General features: G+C 42.3%; 1 protein-coding gene across 3 annotated transcripts in view; it reads right to left on the bottom strand.

The window, feature by feature from the left end:
• The window catches only part of Fbxo7 (F-box protein 7), a 28258-nt gene extending 11138 nt beyond the window's left edge, over positions 1 to 17120 (bottom strand). Inside the window, exons 1-5 of one of the 3 annotated variants that reach the window (XM_052752952.1) lie at positions 16829 to 17120; positions 14311 to 14605; positions 9951 to 10178; positions 8290 to 8431; positions 5847 to 5930 (exon numbers count right to left, since the gene is read on the bottom strand). In XM_052752952.1, coding sequence (XP_052608912.1) covers positions 5847 to 5930; positions 8290 to 8431; positions 9951 to 10178; positions 14311 to 14605; positions 16829 to 16950 — 871 coding nt within the window. In that variant the 5' untranslated portion in view covers positions 16951 to 17120. The other 2 variants (XM_052752953.1, XM_052752954.1) reach the window with 2 other exon arrangements.
• Positions 17121 to 19442: the final 2322 nt, after the last annotated feature.

Genomic DNA, 19442 nt, shown 5'->3' with positions numbered 1-19442 from the left:
GAAGCATACAAAACACCTGATAGGCTTTACCAGAAAAGAAAGGCCCCTCACCACATAATAATTAAAACACTAAACGTACACAACGAAGAGAGAATAAAAGGGGCTAAAAGAATAAAAAGAAAGAATTCAAGGGGAAAAGACCAAGCAACATCTAAAGGTAGACTAATTAGAATAACACCTGACTTCTCAATGGAGACTCTAAAGGCCAGAAGGGCTTGAATAGGAATGCTGCCGGACTCTAAGAGGCCACAGATGCCAACCCAGGCTACTATACCCACAAAGCAGTTCAATTAACACCGATGGAAAAAATAAGACATTCCATGACAAGCCAAGTTTAAGCAATATTTATGTACAAATCAATCCCTACAGAATACACTAGAGGGAAAACACCAACCTAAGAAGGTTAACTACAACCACGAGAACACAGGGAACACATAATCTCAGAACAGGAAAATCAAAAGAAAAGAAGCCACACATTCCCACACACACCACACCACCATCACCACCAAAAGCAACAACGTAACAGGAATGAACTTTATTGGTCACTGCTATCTCTCACTATCAATCCCCGCCCCCCCCCCAAAAAAACAGACTAACAGAATGGATGTGAAAACAAGATCCCTCCTTCTGCTGCACCCAAGAAACATACCTCAACATCAAGAAGAGACATCACTTCAGGGTAAAGGTTGTAAAAAGATATACCAAGCAAATGGACCTAAGAAGTAAACTTGTTTAGCCATTTTAATGTCTAACAATAGAATTCAAACCAAAACTAATCAAAAGAGATGGGGCAGGACACTATACTCATGAAATGAAAGTCTACCAAGATGACATTTCAATTCTTAATTCTATGCGCAAACACGAGGGTATCCAAAGTTTGTAAAAAAAAAAAAAAAACAAAAAACAAAAACAAAAAAAAACCACTACTACAGCTTAAATCACACATCACTCTCACACACACACTGATAGCAGGAGACTTCAATATCCCACTCTCACCAATGGACAGGTCATCAAGACAAAAACTAAGCAGAGAAATACTAGAGCTAATATATGTTATAAACCAAATGGACCTAAGAGATATCTACAAAACATTTTATATAAACACAAAAGAATATACCTTCTTCTCAAGCACCTCATGGAACTTTCTCCAAAATTGATTACATGCTCAGACACAAAGCAAGTCTCAACAGTTACAAGAAAACTGAAGTAACTCCCTACATCCTATGAAACCACATGGATTAAAGCTGGATATCAACAACAGAAAACTTACAAACTCATGGACAGAACAACTCTCTACTGAATGAAAAATGAGTCAAGACAGAATTAAAGAAATTAAAGACTTTCAAGAACTCAATGAAAATGAATACACAAGATACCCAAACTTATAGGACACAATGAAAGCAGTTCTAAGAAGCAAGTTTATAGTGTAAGTGTCTACATTTTAAAAAAAAAAAAAAAGAGAGATTTTTTTTTCCTACTAGCAACTTAACAACACACCTGAAAGCTCTAGAATATTTTTTTTTTAAAAAAAGGAAGCTCACCCAAGAGTAGATGGCAAAAAATAATCAAACTGAGGGCTGAAATTAATAAAATAGAAACAAAGAGAATACAATGAATCAATGAAACAAAGAATTGGTTCTTTGAGAAAAATCAACAAGATAGACAAACCTTTATTCAAAATAACTAAAAGAAGGAGAATATCCAAATTATTAAAATCAGAAACAAAAAGGGGGACATAACAACAGATACTGAGGAAATCCAAAGAATTCTAAGGACATACTTTAAAAATCTGTACTCCACCAACTTGGAAAATCTAAAGAATTGGATAATTTTCTCAACAGGTACCACTTACCAAAGTTAAATCAAGGTCAGATTAAACAATATAAACAGACTTATAACCCCTAGTGATATAGAAGCAGTCATTAAAAGTCTCCTAACCAAAAAAGTCCAGGGCCAGACAGTTTTAGCGCAGAATCCTATTAAACTTTCAAAGAGTTAATGCCTATGCTCCTCAAATTAGTCCACAAAATAGAAACTGAAGTAACACTGCCCAATTCATTTTATCAGGCCACAGTTACCCTGATAACTGTGAGTATACCCAAACTATATAAAGAATCAACAAAAAAAGAGAATTACAAACCAATTTTCCTTATGAACATAGATGCAAAAAATACTCAATAAAATACTTGCAAACCCAATCTAAGAACGTATCAAAAAGATCACCAGCCGTGATCAAGTAGGCTTCATCCTACAGCTGCAGGGATGGTTCAACATATGAAAATCAATAAATATAATCCACCACATAAACTGAAATTAAAAAAAACTACATAATCATCTCATTAGATGCAGAAAAGGCCTTTGACAAAATCCAACAACCTTTCATGATAAAAGTCCTGGAGAGATTAAGGATACAAAGGACATACCTAAACATAATACAAACAATTTACAGCAAGCATGTGGCCAACATCACCTTAAATGGAGAGAAACTCAAACCAATTCCACTAAAATCAGAAATAAGACAAGGTTGTCCACTCTCCCATACCTGATCAACATAGTACTTGAAGTCTTAGCTAGAGCAATAAGACAACTGAGGGAGATCAAGGGGATACAAATTGGAAAGGAAGAAGTCAAACTATCATTATTTGCAGATGATATGATAGCATACATAAGTGACCCCAAAAACTCCACCAAGGAACTCCCTCAACTGATAAACACTTTCAGTAAAGTAGCTGGATACAAGGTTAACTAAAAATAATCAGTAGCCCTCCTATATATAAATTACAAACGAACTGAGGAAGAAATCAGGGAAACAACATCTTTCACAATAGCCTCAAATATATAAAGTATCTCAGAGTAACCCTAACCAAGCAAGTGAAAGACCTGTATGACAAAAATTTCAAGTCTTTGAAGAAAGAAATTGAAGAAAATATCAGAAGATGGAAAGATCTCCCATGTTCATGGATCAGTAGGATTAACATAGTAAAAATGGCCATCCTACCAAAAGCAATCTAGATTCTATGCAATCCTCATTAAAATCCCAACACAATTCTTTACAGACCTTGAAAGGAAAATTCTCAATTCCATATGGAAAAACAAAAAACCCCAAAACAGCTAAAATAATCCTGAACAATTAAAGAAATGTTGGGTCTCACCATCCCTGATTATTATTATTATATTTTATTTTGTCAAGTTTTGTTATCTCTTAGAAGTCTGTTCTTTACTAGTTAAGAGACAGTAATGGAGCGGATCTGGAAGGGAGTGAAGTGTAGAGGAACTGGGAGGAGTAGAGGGAGGGGAAACTATAATCAGGATATATCATATGAGAAAAGATTTTATGTTATTTTGAATAAAAAAATCAATTTGGTTCAAGGCCTTTTTTCAAATATAACAATCAATTTTCTTTAGATTGTTTCTATCAACAATCATGTTCTTCCTTCAGCACTTTGCCTTTGCTTACCGTGTTGAAGAATGGTGGCTTGTTTCATGTGTATATGTCTTGATGCATATCTTAGCATGACAGATACAATGTAGTGTGTAGAAAAAGTCAGTAGAGTTGTTTTCAGATCTTCAGTAATTTTTTTCTTTTTCAAAACAAAACAAAAACTGACTTAAAAGTATCTAACTAGGAACTCTGAAGAGCAATTTGAGCTACTGGGGTCTGTTGTGGAATAGTATTTTAACCATGTAAAGATGTGCTAGATTTGTTTATACTATGGAATATTACTTTAACTTTGTAAAGGTATGTTACATTTGTTATGCTGAACTTGTTTACTATGCAAGGATGTGTTACACTTGTTTGTGCTACATTTGTTTAATTATGTAAGGATGTGTTGCTGTTTCATCTTGCCTGCCTAAGGCACCTGATTGGTCTAACAAAAAGCTGAAGGGCCAACAGCTAGGCAGCAGAGTGATAGGTGGGGCTTGTGGGCAGAGAGAGTAAGCAGGAGGAGAAATCTAGAAGAGAAGAACAAAGGAGGAGAATGAGGGAGAAAGAGAGGGGCATGCCTGGGCCTGAAGCCAGGCAGCTGCCAGCCAGGCAGATGGGAGAAGCAGGAAAGAAGAGAGAGAGAGAGAGAGAGAGAGAGAGAGAGAGAGAGAGAGAGAGAGAGAGAGAGAGAGAGAGAGAGAAGAAAGGTAAAAAGGCCCAAGGCAAAACATAAAGAGAAACAGATTAAATAAGAGCTAAGATAAGGCCGAGCATTCATAGCTAATAGTAAGTCTCCATCCATGTCATGATTTGGGAGCTGGTTGGTGGCTCAAAAGAAAAAGCCTGTTACAGATGTCTAAACTATGAGCTATAATAAAATAAAAATGCCGTGCCAAATGAACAGCGTATGCTTACCTAATACAAAAGCACTTCACTAAAATATATAAACTTTTCCAAAGAAACAAACTTTCTCCTTCCCTTTTGCTTGGTTCCTATTTAACAGATAATGAACAGGGATCTGAGCTGTTTTTAAAACACTTCTAGGAGTCAGATGATATACTCCAATCCTGACTCCCTCTACTACCTCAGTCTGAGACCCTGAAATGATTTCGCCTTCTCTAGAACTATTTTCTTATCTGTAATATAAGCATAAAGCCTGCTCTGGAGTATGAAATACTCATGGCAAGGTCCTCCCTAGGGTGGAATAAACATAGTGCTGAGGAACTTTTAGGTTCTCTGATCATGACAGAAAGCATATTTACAGATTCATGACTCTAGCACACATTCCCAATAGCGACAAGATCACACAAAAACTGGTTCTTGGAGAGCACCAATTTGAAGCCAATTGTAGACTCAAGAGGGCTACACTATTTAAGTACATAGTGTATTTGTGGTACTAAAACTTCACAGGGAAGAGTGACTGTATGGTAGAGGGCTGGGCGGCTAGGAGTCCTCAATAACGGGCTGACTGAAGCCTGGCCTAGAGCCACCACCTGGATGTGCGTCCAGTGAGAGCTACAAGAACACACTGTGGTCCTCTTCCTTCCATCAGTCTCCCAGGCCTGATCCCCATCCCAGTTCACAAGAACCAATCTTCACAGGAACAGCCTGATCAGCCTTGTCTAAGAGATGCTGCTGTAAATGCCATGTCCCCTCCACTCAACACTCCCATTCCCCTCTTAATATTTACTGTAGTTTACCCCCAAGGACTACAGGGGAGGTACATACTCAGCACAAAACAGAAAGGAAGATCCACCCATTCTTCTCCACCCACCCCACCACTCCTGTTGACCACCTGGTCTCTCAGTTTAGGTTTAACCAGAAACAGTAAAAAGAGAAACTGGACTTTTCTGCATCTATTAATAATTTTATGGGATATAGGCAAAGCCATACTTAGAACCCCAATTTTAGGGAAAGTCTAATCTCATTAAATAATAGCATATACATCAAATTTATAGTAAAAATATTCAAGTAGTTTTTCTTCCATTAATATTCAATAAAGAAGCCACACTGAATTACTTCCAGGAAACACAGATCTTCTCTCTATCAGTTAAATACAATCGTAGAAAGATCTCCAAGAGTTAACATGAGAAACCAGGAGGGAACATCTAACACTATAAATACAATTTCGTACTCAAAGACCTTAAGAATTACAAGAAGCTTGTAATCAAATCTTCCGCTTTCTTTCCCTCTGTATTTGTGGTGCTGAAGTGGCGCCCAGGCCTTGTACATGCTAGGCAAATGCTCTACCACTGAGCTACACTCTTAAGCCCTAAACTTCTCAATTTCCAGAAGCAACATTGTTTCCGAATGTGCTTTAATCTCACTAGGAACCTCAGCCTCTTCCACATAATCTTCCTCACTTTGTTTCTGCAGTGAGCCTCCTAAAGCTTCATCCAAAGTTAAGGGGTTACATCACCTGGTTCCACTCCGCAAACGTAGGATCTTGGCTTCAGCTGCACTGATTTCACATTTTTAATACCACCATCAATTTTTATTGTAGCTGTAAATAAACGAAAGAAAAGATGATAAGCAATCTGTCCCTTCCTGAGTCGCTTCCCATTTTAGTGCAGGCCTGCATTTCCTTGCCTCCCTATACTAAGAACACATTATTCTAAACAAACTGTTCTGAGCCCAGTTTTCCTCTCAAAGCAAGGTCAAACAGTTAAACCTGCCATGAAGTAATCAGCCTCGAACACCACCTTTAAAGACGACAGTGAGTGTCTTCATACACAGTCCACTAAGCATCACCAACAGCAGCTTACTAGTAAATGACAGATCTGTAACAAGGTCAATAGGAGGCAGGCAAGTACAGAAGACCATTATTCCCAATGAGGTCACTAAAGCGCTATCCACTTTTTCTTAACCCTTGCCAACGGTCAAGCCTTGTTCATTAACAGGATCCTGCTAGTTTTCACAGCACCATCGCTTTGTAGACCCAAAGGACCAATATTCTTGACATCACCAGAGGGTTCAAATTTAGTTTTGTGTACAAAGGCACACTTCATCTCAGCTTATGAAAGAGCTAGTGATGGGCTTATGCACGTGTGCAGCAAGCCATGCCCTGAGTGAAAGGTTTAAAGACACTGCTCCTTTTCAAAGACTTGAGCCTGGAATGACGGGCTACTGCGAGAGCCTGCCAATCACTGATCTGTAAAGAATTAGAGAGTAAAACATCTGGAATTTAAGAAATCGTCGAAATATTTAGTGAAGAGAGGGTATTATATGCATGTCATTGGGTACCTTTATAACATTTGCTTTTTATGTTTGGTAACTTCCATCTTCCAAGTTGTGACGTGATAAACCAGAAACTATTGCCTCTCTAGCCACAAAATGCCACACTACAAGCTACACAAACTAATTGTGAAGAACTAACAGAGACGTTACTCAGCCTTCATGCCATCACACTCACATCCTGACAAGTGTGCAGGACCACTAGCAGCTAAAGCTCAAATGCAGAGACACTGAGGAGATGTGGGTAATTAAAAGGAATTGGGGGGAAAATTACATGAGAAGACTAATTTTTTTCTACTTCTAAAATAAAAAAAAATGCATAAGTTAGCTTTCAAAATAAATTTTAGTACAAAGCTTTTTTTCCCAACCCAGACCCTCAATAAACAAAAGAGGTAAGTATGTTGTGGAGACGGGGACTCCACCTTACATCATCTCAGCGAAAACAAGCAGCTGCAGGAATAGTGAAGACCCCTGACCTGAGGCAGGAAAGCAAGGCCATCTGTTATACAAACACTACATTCTAAGTATCTGGAAAGATAACCTCAAAAGCAAACCAGTGTTAGCCCAGTGGGGTGGTGCTCACACTCCTGAAGGAACAGAAGTTCAAGGCCAGCGTCAGCTACATAAAGAACTGGAGGCCAGTCTGGGCTACATAAGACCCAGTTTCAAAAATATAAAAATAAAATAAAAAATCAGAATGTAATGTAAGATCCCGGTCACCCAAATGGATCTCCAATATGTGAGATCATGAGAACATTCCAGAGACCAGTGGTGGTGAGGAAGGACCTGTGTGACATCTCAACTAAAATGCAATCCAGAGATAGGATGTGATGGCACCTCAGTGAAGCTTCCTAATAGGAGAGGGGAAGCCAAGAGGTTCTTTATTCAGGGCATTTCTATGAGGAAGGTAGCTAAATTATGCACATACTAAGGCCTCAAAATCTCAGCAGCATTTCTGTGTATGGACAGTCACAGAGATGCCAAACTAGATAAACAGGAACCTCAGTCCACCTCATAAACAGGTCAAGACTTTTAAAAAAGTGAGTAAAAAGAGAGCTTCACAGACATGCACAAAATGCCCCCTTCAAATAGCTTATACACAGTAACTCATTTCATTCCTGTGATCAAAGCTCTCACAGAATGAAGTATTCAAAGACTGAGACATCAAGAGAAAGGGGCTGAGGCTGGAGAGGTGACTCAGCAGTTAGTTATAGGCATTGGCTGTTCGTCTAGAAGAGCCTGGTTCAATTCCCAGCACCCACACAGCAGCTAACAACCATCTGTAACTCCAGTTCCAGGGGATCTGATGCCCTCTCCTGGCTTCCGAAGGCACTACATGCACGTGATGCACACACATACACACGGGTAAAACACTCACACACACAAGATAAAAATAAATGTTTTAAAACAAAGAAAAAAAGGGGGCTACCCCAAGAGTGAAGGGTGGTCCTAAACCAACATCACACTCACATTTTAATCCTTCAGGCACATTATCAGTGGTAGAGTAGTTAAGCTGTGAATGACTCAGAACTATTTCTTGACAGCCAGCCCCTGAAGTGGCTATAAAATGTTTAAAAAGAAACAAGTTACTATTCATAAGCAGCAGCCATGACCTCACCGTCCATTACCGTTTATAATAATCTGGCTTTCCAAAGGCACACAGGCCAGCACAGCCGTGCCGCCCTCGCAGAGAGGATGTGTGTACTGCAGCTTGTACACACCACTTGATTTCCACTTCTCAGGCATGACCGCTGCCTTGGCTTCAGTCCCCTGAGGAATGAAAGGAAAGGAAAAATGATTTTAAAAGGTGCTGTACTAAAAAACCTGAAAATCTGAAACACCCCTAACTCAGCAAGCTGTGCAGCCCCGTGGGCCACTGATACAGCTCAGCAGGCAAAGTGCTTGCACAGAAGCCCGAGACCCAAGTTTGAGCCACGGGACCCACACAAAGGTGAAAGCAGAGAACCAGCTCCACGGAACTGTGCTGACTGCTCCACATGCAGTACGGTACGCATACGCCCCACATGCACATGCTACACACATGTAGTACAGCACACACATGCCCCACATGCTCGCACCACACATGCAGTATGATACACACACGCCCCACATGCACACATTACTCACATGCAGTATGGTACACACACATGCCCCACATGCACACATCACACACATTTTTAAAAAGATGCACGGCCTCTTTAACAGAATGTGCACACCATTAGTACTGCTACTAAAGGAGGATAATGTAATATTTTTCTATCAAAAATGTTTTAATAGATAAAATAACATCATAGAAATAAGGATTAATCTTTCTCTTCTAAGACTCCCATTTCTATCTAGCAAAGCCATGCCATTATTCAAGACCCCAGGTTGAATATCACTTCTTTCATACAGCCCTTTTCAGAAAACACTTATTTTCTTACATTCTGTTCACATTTCTGTCACTGCATAATTGTGAAGCTTTTTATCAATTTACACTATTATTTAATATGTCATATTTGTCTTTCTGGCCCATTTGTGAATTCTGAGGGCAAGGACAGTATTTGATGTGTTCATTTCTGATTCAGTGCATGGTATGCAGAGGCATACAATGATCTTGAGTTATTTTTATCTTTGTATCCCATCACGTGGCCCACATGGAATGTGTACAGGCCAGCAGTGCAGGGGCTGCACAGGAGTGTGCAAGAAGCTCCACTCCATCCTAAGTTTACCAGTTCAGAATCTGCACTATAGTAAGATCTCAAGTAGTCCTCAGCTCTAACTGCTCCCTCAGAGTCTCTGGGGCTCTAGATGTGGAAGTGTCTCTCCTAGAACTTACACAATATGCTATAATGGTCTATATTCTTGTCTATTCTCAGACTAAGGTAACTTGAGAACAAAGACCTGAAACAGGGACAAAGGAAACAAAACCACTGACATTAGCAGATGCTTAATGAACACGAGCCCAATGCAGACAAGCAACCACAGCACAAAGCCATTGACATGAACAGTCTAGTTGGCTGGCACTTAGTCACATTCAGTCCACACCCTGGCATTCTATCTGCATATTACCATAAATAAACCTTCCGTCTTTTTAAACCAGTTACCATCACCTCTGCCTACTAAATGCTAACAAAGGAAGTGAAGGATGAAGAAGGAAAGAGCACACCGCCTGAGTACCTATGACAACCCCTCCCTGTGTCTGGCATTTTGTGTCCAACAACAACCACATTTAATAAAGGAGGACCTCCACAATCCCTGTGACTAAGGTACCCAGGGAGACCTCACAAGGGCTTTGGGATGAACTCACCTGAGGTATGTAGCCCGACTCGAGCATGAGGAGATGCACCAGCACTACCAAGGCATCACTGACGCTGGAGCAACCAGCTGACTGATACAGAGTCTCCAGTGAATGTGGCACCTGCCCATCCTCTGTTTCATTGCACAGCATTGGTTCCAGTGGACGGAAACCAGAATCCTCTTCCATACCCACGGCATCCTGAATTGACTCAGCTTCAACATTTTGACTAGGCCCTTCCTAAAAAGGATGACAATAATAAATTCATCATAATGAATAATAAATTCATTAATTTTACATAGGACATTCTATACCCTAAACTGAGCAGAGATTAGTGCTCAAAACCAAAGCATACCATGAGGTTCAGAAATAGGAGCCATCTTAAGGAAGCTCTCATAAATAAATGAGATCCTTAACTCCCTTTATACTGACAGGCTGAAAACCTGGAACCCATCTGTAAGTCTCCACACATACTAAACAGTACTCTAAATGTGGTATCTTCACAGTTCCAACTACTACCATGCCTGAATACCTCTAAAGCTGTGCTTCCTACGCCACAGGTGCTTCAGACCCCCATTATGTGTCTGCTGACTTCCAGCAACAGCACCCCCAAAAGTGCCTGCCTCCCCTTCCGGTCTCACACACACCATGCACTCCTGCCAGTTTCCCTGGAAATTAAGAATCCAATCATGTCTTATGGCCCAGTTTAAAATGTACCAGGACTTCCCCAAGACAGGCGACAGCATTTCCCACAACTGTACCTTAAGACTGTGTGCCTAATGTTCTTGGGGAAAAGTTGGTACCGAGCCTGGTGTAGAAACACCACATGCTATGTCTGCCTGATCTGACCTACAGTCACAGCATCCAGCATTAACCTATAAAAGCTCTGAAAATTCTAGAAACAGTAATGTGTGCAATTAACCAAAATGCATCCTCCTTCTTTACTCACACTTAGCATCTCCGTTACACTTACTACAGATTCATAAAACTGGATTTCCAGAAACAGACTGAGGAGTGCAGGCCTAGAAAATTAAGTCCAAATGCCTGGGCACATAAGGCCCACCACTACCTGTTCCCTGGCTGGTCATTTGTTTACTTTCTATCACCCTTTCCCACCCACTGCAGTATTCCCACTTCTTCAACAGACCCAGGAGATGCACTCCCTTTATTACTGCACCTCACCACACTGTATTGCTATTTTTCAGTTCACACATCTGCATCTCTCCGTGACTGCAAGTTTGTGTAAAGTACGAGACTACCCAAGTACAGGCCCGCCACGTGGTACACATCCAGTAAAGGTCTGTGAACAACTGCTCAAAGATGACGTACTACAGCTTCATGCTTTTGTTTGCCAGGTGTTCTCTCATTTGTGCCTGACAATGATCACACAACTTGGGCAAGGGAGAGGACAATGCCTGCTTCTAGATACAACAACTGTAACTCAGAAAAATCAGTAACTAGTCGAGATCACCAGTTTATACAACTCTGAAATGAACCCATATCCTCAGAGTCACCATTAGGGCTTTTAGATATAAATCAGCCTCAGCAAAGCGAAGTTACTGCATTGATTTTATTCAGAAAGTTTGTTTCCTAGTTTGTGCTCAACTCTTAATACAAAGCGACTTTCTTCTTTTCAGGTTGTATTTCCAGAAAAAGAAGGGGCAGGGGAATTTAAAGTTCTATAGCATAAACCAAGGCTGAAGGACTGCAATGAGACAGAGCTGACTCACTCTTTGGAAATCAGCAGAGCTAAAGCCTAATGGCTACAGACCGCAAGCAGGCATGGTGACACACACCTGTAATCCCTGCACTTGGGAGGCTGAGGCAGAAGAATTCAGAGTTTAAGGTCAGCCTGAGCTATATGACAAGATCCTGTCTCCAAAAAAAATTTTTAATTAAATTTAAAAGACTACAGTAACTCACACTACATAAAAGATGCTACTGCACAAAACATTTCCATGGTTTTCTTTGAACAGAAAAAATCACCATATTAAAAAGGATATATCAAGCTAAATTATGAAAATAATCTCTTCATTTTTTCCCCATTATTCCTTCTTCGGCCACTTATTACTTGGGCAGTATCATGGTACAAAACAGATGTGGAAATTTTTAAGAAGCATTACCCTAAGCTGCTAACTACACACCCACTGTGGGCTTATCTAACTTTATTCCTAAGTCCAAGAAACACTGGCATCTGCTGAGCTGTTCTGATATGAGTGTCTATCATCTTCCACGTGTGAGAACAGACAATAGCTAAGCATCACCTCTACACAGTCTTGTCACAGGCCACTGACACAACAAACAATCAGCGAACGTGTACTAGAGCTCCTCTCAGGTCTGCACAGGTCATCCCTTGCTGTCACTAAGGCAGTTCTCAAGTGCAATGAAATCAAACTCACTTACATTTAGTCACAAAATAAAATTCCTCCCTTTGGTTTTGAGTCTTGTCCATCCATTTACTTTCCTTTTCCACGGCCTCCTTCTACACTGAACCAGCACATCATATAGATTCAAGGACTCCGAGCATTATTTATGACTTCAATGTCCCTGCTAAGGTTTCATAGTCACCCCATAAAAACCTTACAAGACAGCTGAGCGGTGGTGGCGCACGCCTTTAATCCCAGCACTCGGGAGGCACAGCCAGGCAGATCTCTGTGAGTTCGAGGCCAGCCTGGTCTACAGAGCAAGATCTGTCTCGAAAATCCAGAAAAACAAACAAACTTACAAGACAGGCAGTATGCTCTTAGAACTAGAATCACTACCTTGAGGCATCAGTAACATCTCAAAATTTTGCAAAGAAAAATTAACTAAGTATTACACACACTGTAAAACTCCATCTTACTGGAGGATTTTTAGAGCACACCAAAGTAAAGGGAATGGCTTCTTTTCTCTAGGTTTATCTCTAAAAGAGTCTTTTTTTTAAGTACGCAGTCAGATAGCCTTATTCATCCCACGCATTGCCCTATGAAGCAGAAACAAACAAGAGATACAAGAATGATTCAGAAGACAAATTAAATTTCTTGTATCGGGAAATATGTGCTTATTCTTAATGTCATGATTCAGTGCTTAAGGCTTGCAAAAGAAATTTGCAGTGATAAGAATATATACATAAAAACAGTGTTAGTATTAAAGAAGTGTTTCATTCAAGGCCTACAAGCAAGTATCAGGACAGCCAGGGCTGTTGTGCAGAGAAACCCTGTCTCAAAAAAAACCTAACAAAAAAACAAAAATAACAACAACAAAAAAAAACTTAAAAAAATGTAATTTAAAAAAGAATTGTTTCATACAAAGTATTAAAAGGGAAAATAAATAATGAGGAACTTACAAAGTTATAAAGATCAATAAATGTTTTAAATCATTTGTCTATAATTAGCAAGGACCTTGGAATACAGAAAGACAAACAGGAAAAGGAGGATCAGCAAGAGCACCACACCACTGGTCACAACAAGGTCAGCAGGTTGTACACTTACGTGTGAGTATGCAAATCGAAGAATGACAGCAGGAATCTGTCCTCACGAGAGACCACCACTAACAGGAAAGAACAGAAACTGGCCCTGGAGAGGCAGGGGAAAGCCTGGGTACACAGGACAATAAGGAACTTGTCTTCTGTGAAATAACATGACTGGACTAGAGACGTTTGTATCTCCAGACACAGAGGTACTAAAGAGCAAGTGAATGACATACTGAAGACACAGGACAAGAAAACCTAACGCAGTAAAGAACACGGCCTGGCAGCCTGTGATAGAAAGAAGTCAAAAGGTGGCCTATAGCCAGGCAGTGGTGGCGCATGCCTTTAATCCCAGCACTCCGGAGGCACAGGCAGGCAGATCTCTGTGAGTTCAAGTCCAGCCTGGTTTATAAATCGAGTTCTAGGACAGCCAAGGCTGTTACACAGAGAAACCTTGTCTCGAAAAACCACCACCATCAAGAACAACAAGTCAAAAGGCACAGGACGTCAGAGGTCCCACTGAGGGGCAGGGCAAGGAGTTCCCATGTGGAGGACAGACTAATGGTGTACATTATTTCCAAACTGATGTTAGACAGAGTCTGTGATAACCATTTAAAGATCCAGGAAATCATTTGGAAGTAAGTGAGTGCCCAGACATGGTAAGTTAGGAATTATAAACTCACAAACATCAGACACCATGGGATGCATGAGCTAAAGGAACATCTGAACAAAACCACAAAACCATGCATGTTAGAATGCTAGCAAAATATCAGTCCAGACATTTAGCAGCTAAAAAGAAAATGTTCAGAAAGGGCACAGTCTACAATTTACTGATGCTAACCATCCTGACTGGTGCAGAATTCCTCTGAACTGTCAATATATTCTATCAATACTCTATTTTGTCTCTTCATCTTTAATACCCACCATACTGTCATCATTCCAGGCATCGGACTGGGTGGCCTGTCCTTGGGAAGAACCACTGCACTGTTCATCAGGGATGCTGGCCTGACGTGAGCTGGCAGCCAAAGAAGCTTGGTCATTATTCTGGAGTGAGGAATGCTCTGAATCTGTAGATGAAGGTAAGTTAGGTGCCGGCATGTCATCTTCAAGAACCAAACATATCAAGTCCCCAGAAACAATCCCATATGAAGCCAAGGTCTCTTCATCTCCAGTGAGGGCATCCTTGTTGTTCAATGTAATTGCAAATCGGGTATCAGAACTGCCAAGAAAGATGGATGAGCACCGTAAGAGCTCCCTACTCCACTATTCCAAATAATACATTTGGAATACATTAAAGTACACGCTATATACCCAGAAGCACTAAGCAGAAAAATGCAGGGGACTAAATTACTTGTTCTTCTCATCAAATGGCCATAGATTCCTAACAGTCAAAACTTCAGCACCTTAGCCAGGGCGTTATGGCACCTATTTCATCAGTTCTAGAGCATGCAGTTTTCACTATTTCGACATCTTTGAAGTGGAGATGCTTCCTAATTTCACACATCAGTTTAATCCGCAGCTTTACCGCCAGCTTTACATGGGGGCTGGGACATCACACTCAGGGTGTCAGGCTTGTGCGGCAAGTGCTTTAGAATCTCCCCAGCCCCATTCATTTTGCTTATACACATCCATTTTCGTCTTACCAATTAAACAGGCATTACTGGAGTCAAAGCTATTCCCTCTCCTTAGAAAATAAGTTGCTTTGTCACTGCTTGCAAAATGTTCTGATAAACAAAAAGTTGAAAACCTGCCAGCTGTCCATGAAAACATCATCTCAGCTTTGGCAGAAAAAGGGGAAACTCCCTCAAATAATTCATTTTGAGGAAAACATAAGGAACGGTCTGCTTACAGAAATGCCAGTTTTCCCTCCCACCCTTCTGAAGTGTTTCCAAGGTACTGTTTTCTGAAGTTATAAGGGTGAGAGTGTGCATTTCACACACACACACACACACACACCTACAACTCTAGAAACGCCAAACTTTAAAAAACCTATTTTATACCAATCTTTGGTCTGCTTAACTAGAAAATACTCTTTAGAAATAACAACTGTGTCATACGGACACATTTTAAAGCTTCCCTTTTGCTCCCCAAATAAACAAAATTTCAGAAGAATGAATTTACTTTCACAAGCTGAGGCTTAAATTCCATCCAACTAATCAACCGCAACTGTGAAAACAAGCCTGAAAGAGACACTAGCTGGGGCTCTTGGGTTTCACATCTTTTCAAGACTGCCCTTCTTAACTGAAAAGGAATACAACTTATAAATACCTTAAAAACAGACTTCCCAAAGTGTGAGGAGGGGTAACTGTCAACATAGAAAACACTCAGCCCGACACCAAGAAGTAGTGTATAGTCACCATTATGTGGTAATAGGGCGATATGTTAATTCTTTTCATGTGGAAAAAAAAACAGCTTTTTTTTTTTTTTATGTTTTCGCTAACATTATTTTGTTAGACAAGGTCTCACTCTGTAACCCTGGCTGGTCTGGAACTTGCTATGCAGACCAGGCTGGCCTTGAACTCAAAGAGATCCCCCTGCCTCTGCCTTCTGAGTGACAGGAATAAAGGCATAGCTCAGGCTCACTTTTTAACTAACAATATCTTAATCTGGGGGTGGGGGGTGAAAGGAAGAGAAATCCGTATAGGACCTCATTTTGCTCAATTTCCCACAAATAAAGTGAAAGGTTATTAAAAGTGTCAACGAGATGGACCTAGAGCCCATCTTTTTAAAATATTTTATTCACGAGCTCAGCTTTTGAAGTGGGTCATCCATAAACTTGTCTCTCTACGACCTGAAAACATCTGCTGAAACACAGAAGCTCCATCTGCAACCCCATAAATTAATAAGAACTTACTCCCTTTTCAACTTGCCACCCAAATGGAAGCTCTCTGGGGTCATGCCTCTATTTTAGAGAAAATGCCCACCGGCCTGAAGCATGCGTACTTCCTAAAAGGTTGCAGTGAGAAAGTTACAGCGTCGGGTGCAGAGTCTGGCAAAGGCACGCTCAGCTGTTTTTAGTTACTGTTGCCTTAAGCATTAGTGGTACAAATTACAGCGGCCTAGGGTGCAAGAAGTTTGTTACTTCAGGCACGATGCTTTTCCAATGTAACCACCGAGATATCTCAACGGCCGAGGCGCACTCAAGCCCAGTGGGTTCACACTGGGAGGTTTAACGCAAGCTTCCCACTCGGGACAGCAGCAGGCGCGTCCCGCGTTTCCCGCGCTCGGGGTGGCGGTGACCGCAAACCCGGAAGTGGCTACTCACCGGGGGAGACAGCGGGCCCCCGGGGAGGCTGGGCCATGGTCTCCCTGAGCTGGAACCCGGCGGGCGAGCACTGTCCCAGGGGCTCAGCGCAGCTACACCCGGGAGGCCCTGGCCTCACGTGACCGCCCGGCGGGCGCACCCGCCCTCCCGGGGCCCCGCGATCGGGGCGCCGCTCACCTGAACCCCCACGTGGGCAGCAGAGCCCGGCTGAGGTGCGCGCGCAGCTGCCCGAGCGTCGGCTCCGGCTCCGGCACCTCTAGCGGCTGGGTCCGCTTCTGAAGCCGCACACGCAGCCTCATGGCGACAGAACCGCAAGCCTCGGGCGGCGGGGAGGCAGCGGCGGCGGCTACCGGAGCGAAGGAGAAACCGAAAGCCAGCAGTTCCGGTCCTGCGCCTCGGAGGCCGCCGAGCGCTCGTCCTCTCTCTCGACTACGCCCCCTACCGCCCAGGACGCGAGCGGAGCGCCGAGCGCCTGCGCTTCCCATCGGTGGCTCGGCGCACGACGGCGCCACCTGGGGGCGAGATGCGCACGGCGCAGGCGCTGAGCTTGCTTCGGCGCACCGAGTCTCCATCGGCGCCTCCCTACTTGCAGCATCTTTAGTTCTGGAAGGACGGGTGCGGACTGTGTGGGGACATGACAGCCGGCCCTAACCTGGCGACACTGTGTGTTTGCCTGCCCAGAAATGAACGGCGCTGTCTCAGTCGTTGGAGTGCCCAGACCTAACACAGGTCCCCCGTGGTGGTTAAAGAACCTTACTATGGAACCAGGCATCCCTTAAGGGCTGTTGACCTGGAGTGCCTGGGAGATCCTAGTGGCCTTCAGGTGAGACAAGAAAAGGGTAATGGGCTATGAGGTATTAACAGCTGCCTTTGCTTCTGTAAAACTTGCTTATCGCTGTGGTCTTTTTATTACTATATAGTGGAAAAGAAAAAACCGAGAGAAGTAGAACAATTTTCCTGCCCAGCCGTGGATTCCATGAATAGTTGTAATCCACACCTTTCAGATGTCCATTTTAAAACCCCACCTTTACCCCGTCCACACGGCATGCTTTTTGGCTCTAAGGTGGCCATCCTGCCAGCACTAAAAACACATTCAGTTAATATAAATTTGAATTGAGGGTATGTCTTTGGTTTCTCCCAGTAGCTCTCCGCTTCCCAGGGCAAATCCTGATAAACCAGCCTTCATCTGTCTGTTGCTTGAAAGCCATCCTACAGTAAAGACAAATTAGGCTCATTTCTGTTTATTATTAACCCCCTGTTTCTCAAGAATTGGGCTATGCCCCACCTGTAACTTTACTACAAAAGGTTCTGTACTGCCTGTTCCAGGACTAGCAATCATGTCTTTGTTTCAAAGAGTTGTTATAACCACTTGCTGTTATGACCACCTTGCAACCATTTTGTTGTTGTTGTTGTTTAAGAAGGTTGTTATGGGGGTTGGTGAAATGGCTTAGTGGTTAAGAGCACTGGCTGCCCTTCCAGAGGTCGTGAGTTCAATTTCCAGCAACCACGTAGTGGCTCACAACCATCTATAATAGAATCGATGTCCTCTTCTGGCATGCAGGTGTACATGCGGACAGATGATTCATATATTTAAAAAGAAAAAGAAGGTTGTTATGACCAACTTGTTGTGCTTGTGTTCTGCTCCTATAACCCCACCTATTTGCCTGCCAAATCCCCCACTTGGAAACCCCCTTACTCCCTAACAAACTTTATCGTACCCATGTCCGATGCTGATCTCCTGAACCTCGCCTTTAGGGAGACACACCATGTACACAAATGAAATAAAGCATGCTTTAATTAATTTGGCCATGATGATTTTTTCTGTGGAATTCACAATCCCTGCCTTATTTCTTCCTTGGCACTGCTCTTAGGAACTTGAAGTTGAAGCCAACTCCTTTACCTCTCTCAAGCTACAGCGAAATTTAAAGCGGCTTATAGTTGCTAATCTTTGTTGCACAGTGCATTAGTAATCTCTTGCCGCATAACAGTCGTCCCCCAAAGCTTACGAGCCTGCCTCAATAAAACATTTGTTTCCCCGTAGGTTCTGTAGATAGGGAACTTGGGGGTAGTGTGGATAGGTGGTTCTGTCTCAGGGTCTCTTGTCAAAGCTGCCTGAAGACTCAGCTCCATACACCATTCAGCCCATTTCCTGAGTTTTTCACAGATTTTCCCCAGAGGTCTGCTAACATGATAGGTGGATTCCCTCAGGGTGAATGACCCAAGGGTAACCGAGACAGAGCTACAAAGTCTTTTATGACCCAGCCTCAAAAGTTACTTATTTTCTTCTACCATATTTTTGGCTAAAAGCCAACATTTCAGTATAAGAATATCAAGCCAAGAGAGGCCCACAGAAATCCACAAAGATACCCCCACAACAGACTGCTGGCAATGGTCGAGATACAGCCCGAACTGACCTACTCTGGTGATGGGATGGCCAAACACCCTAATTGTCTTACTAGAAACCTCATCCAACTACTGAGGGACCTGGATGCAGAGATCCATGGCTAGGCCCCGGGTGGATCTCTGGGAGTCCAATTAGTGAGAATGAGGAGGGTTTATATGAGCGAGAATTGTTGAGACCAAGGTTGGATAAAGCACAGGGACAAATAGCCAAACGAATGGAAACACATGAACTATGAACCAATGGCTGAGGGGTCACCAACTGAATCAGGCCCTCTGAATGGGTGAGACAGTTGATTGGCTTGATCTGTTTGGGAGGCATCCAGGCAGTGGGACCAGGTCCTGTGCTCATTGCATGAGTTGGCTGTTTGAAACCTGGGGCCTATGCAGG

This window comes from Peromyscus californicus, unplaced genomic scaffold (assembly GCF_007827085.1).
Source record: "Peromyscus californicus insignis strain IS unplaced genomic scaffold, ASM782708v3 Scaffold_24__1_contigs__length_46423439, whole genome shotgun sequence".
NCBI classification, from domain to species: Eukaryota; Metazoa; Chordata; class Mammalia; order Rodentia; family Cricetidae; genus Peromyscus; species Peromyscus californicus.
Note: the sequence above shows the minus strand (reverse complement) of the source record. Positions and strands in the feature narration are given on the sequence as shown.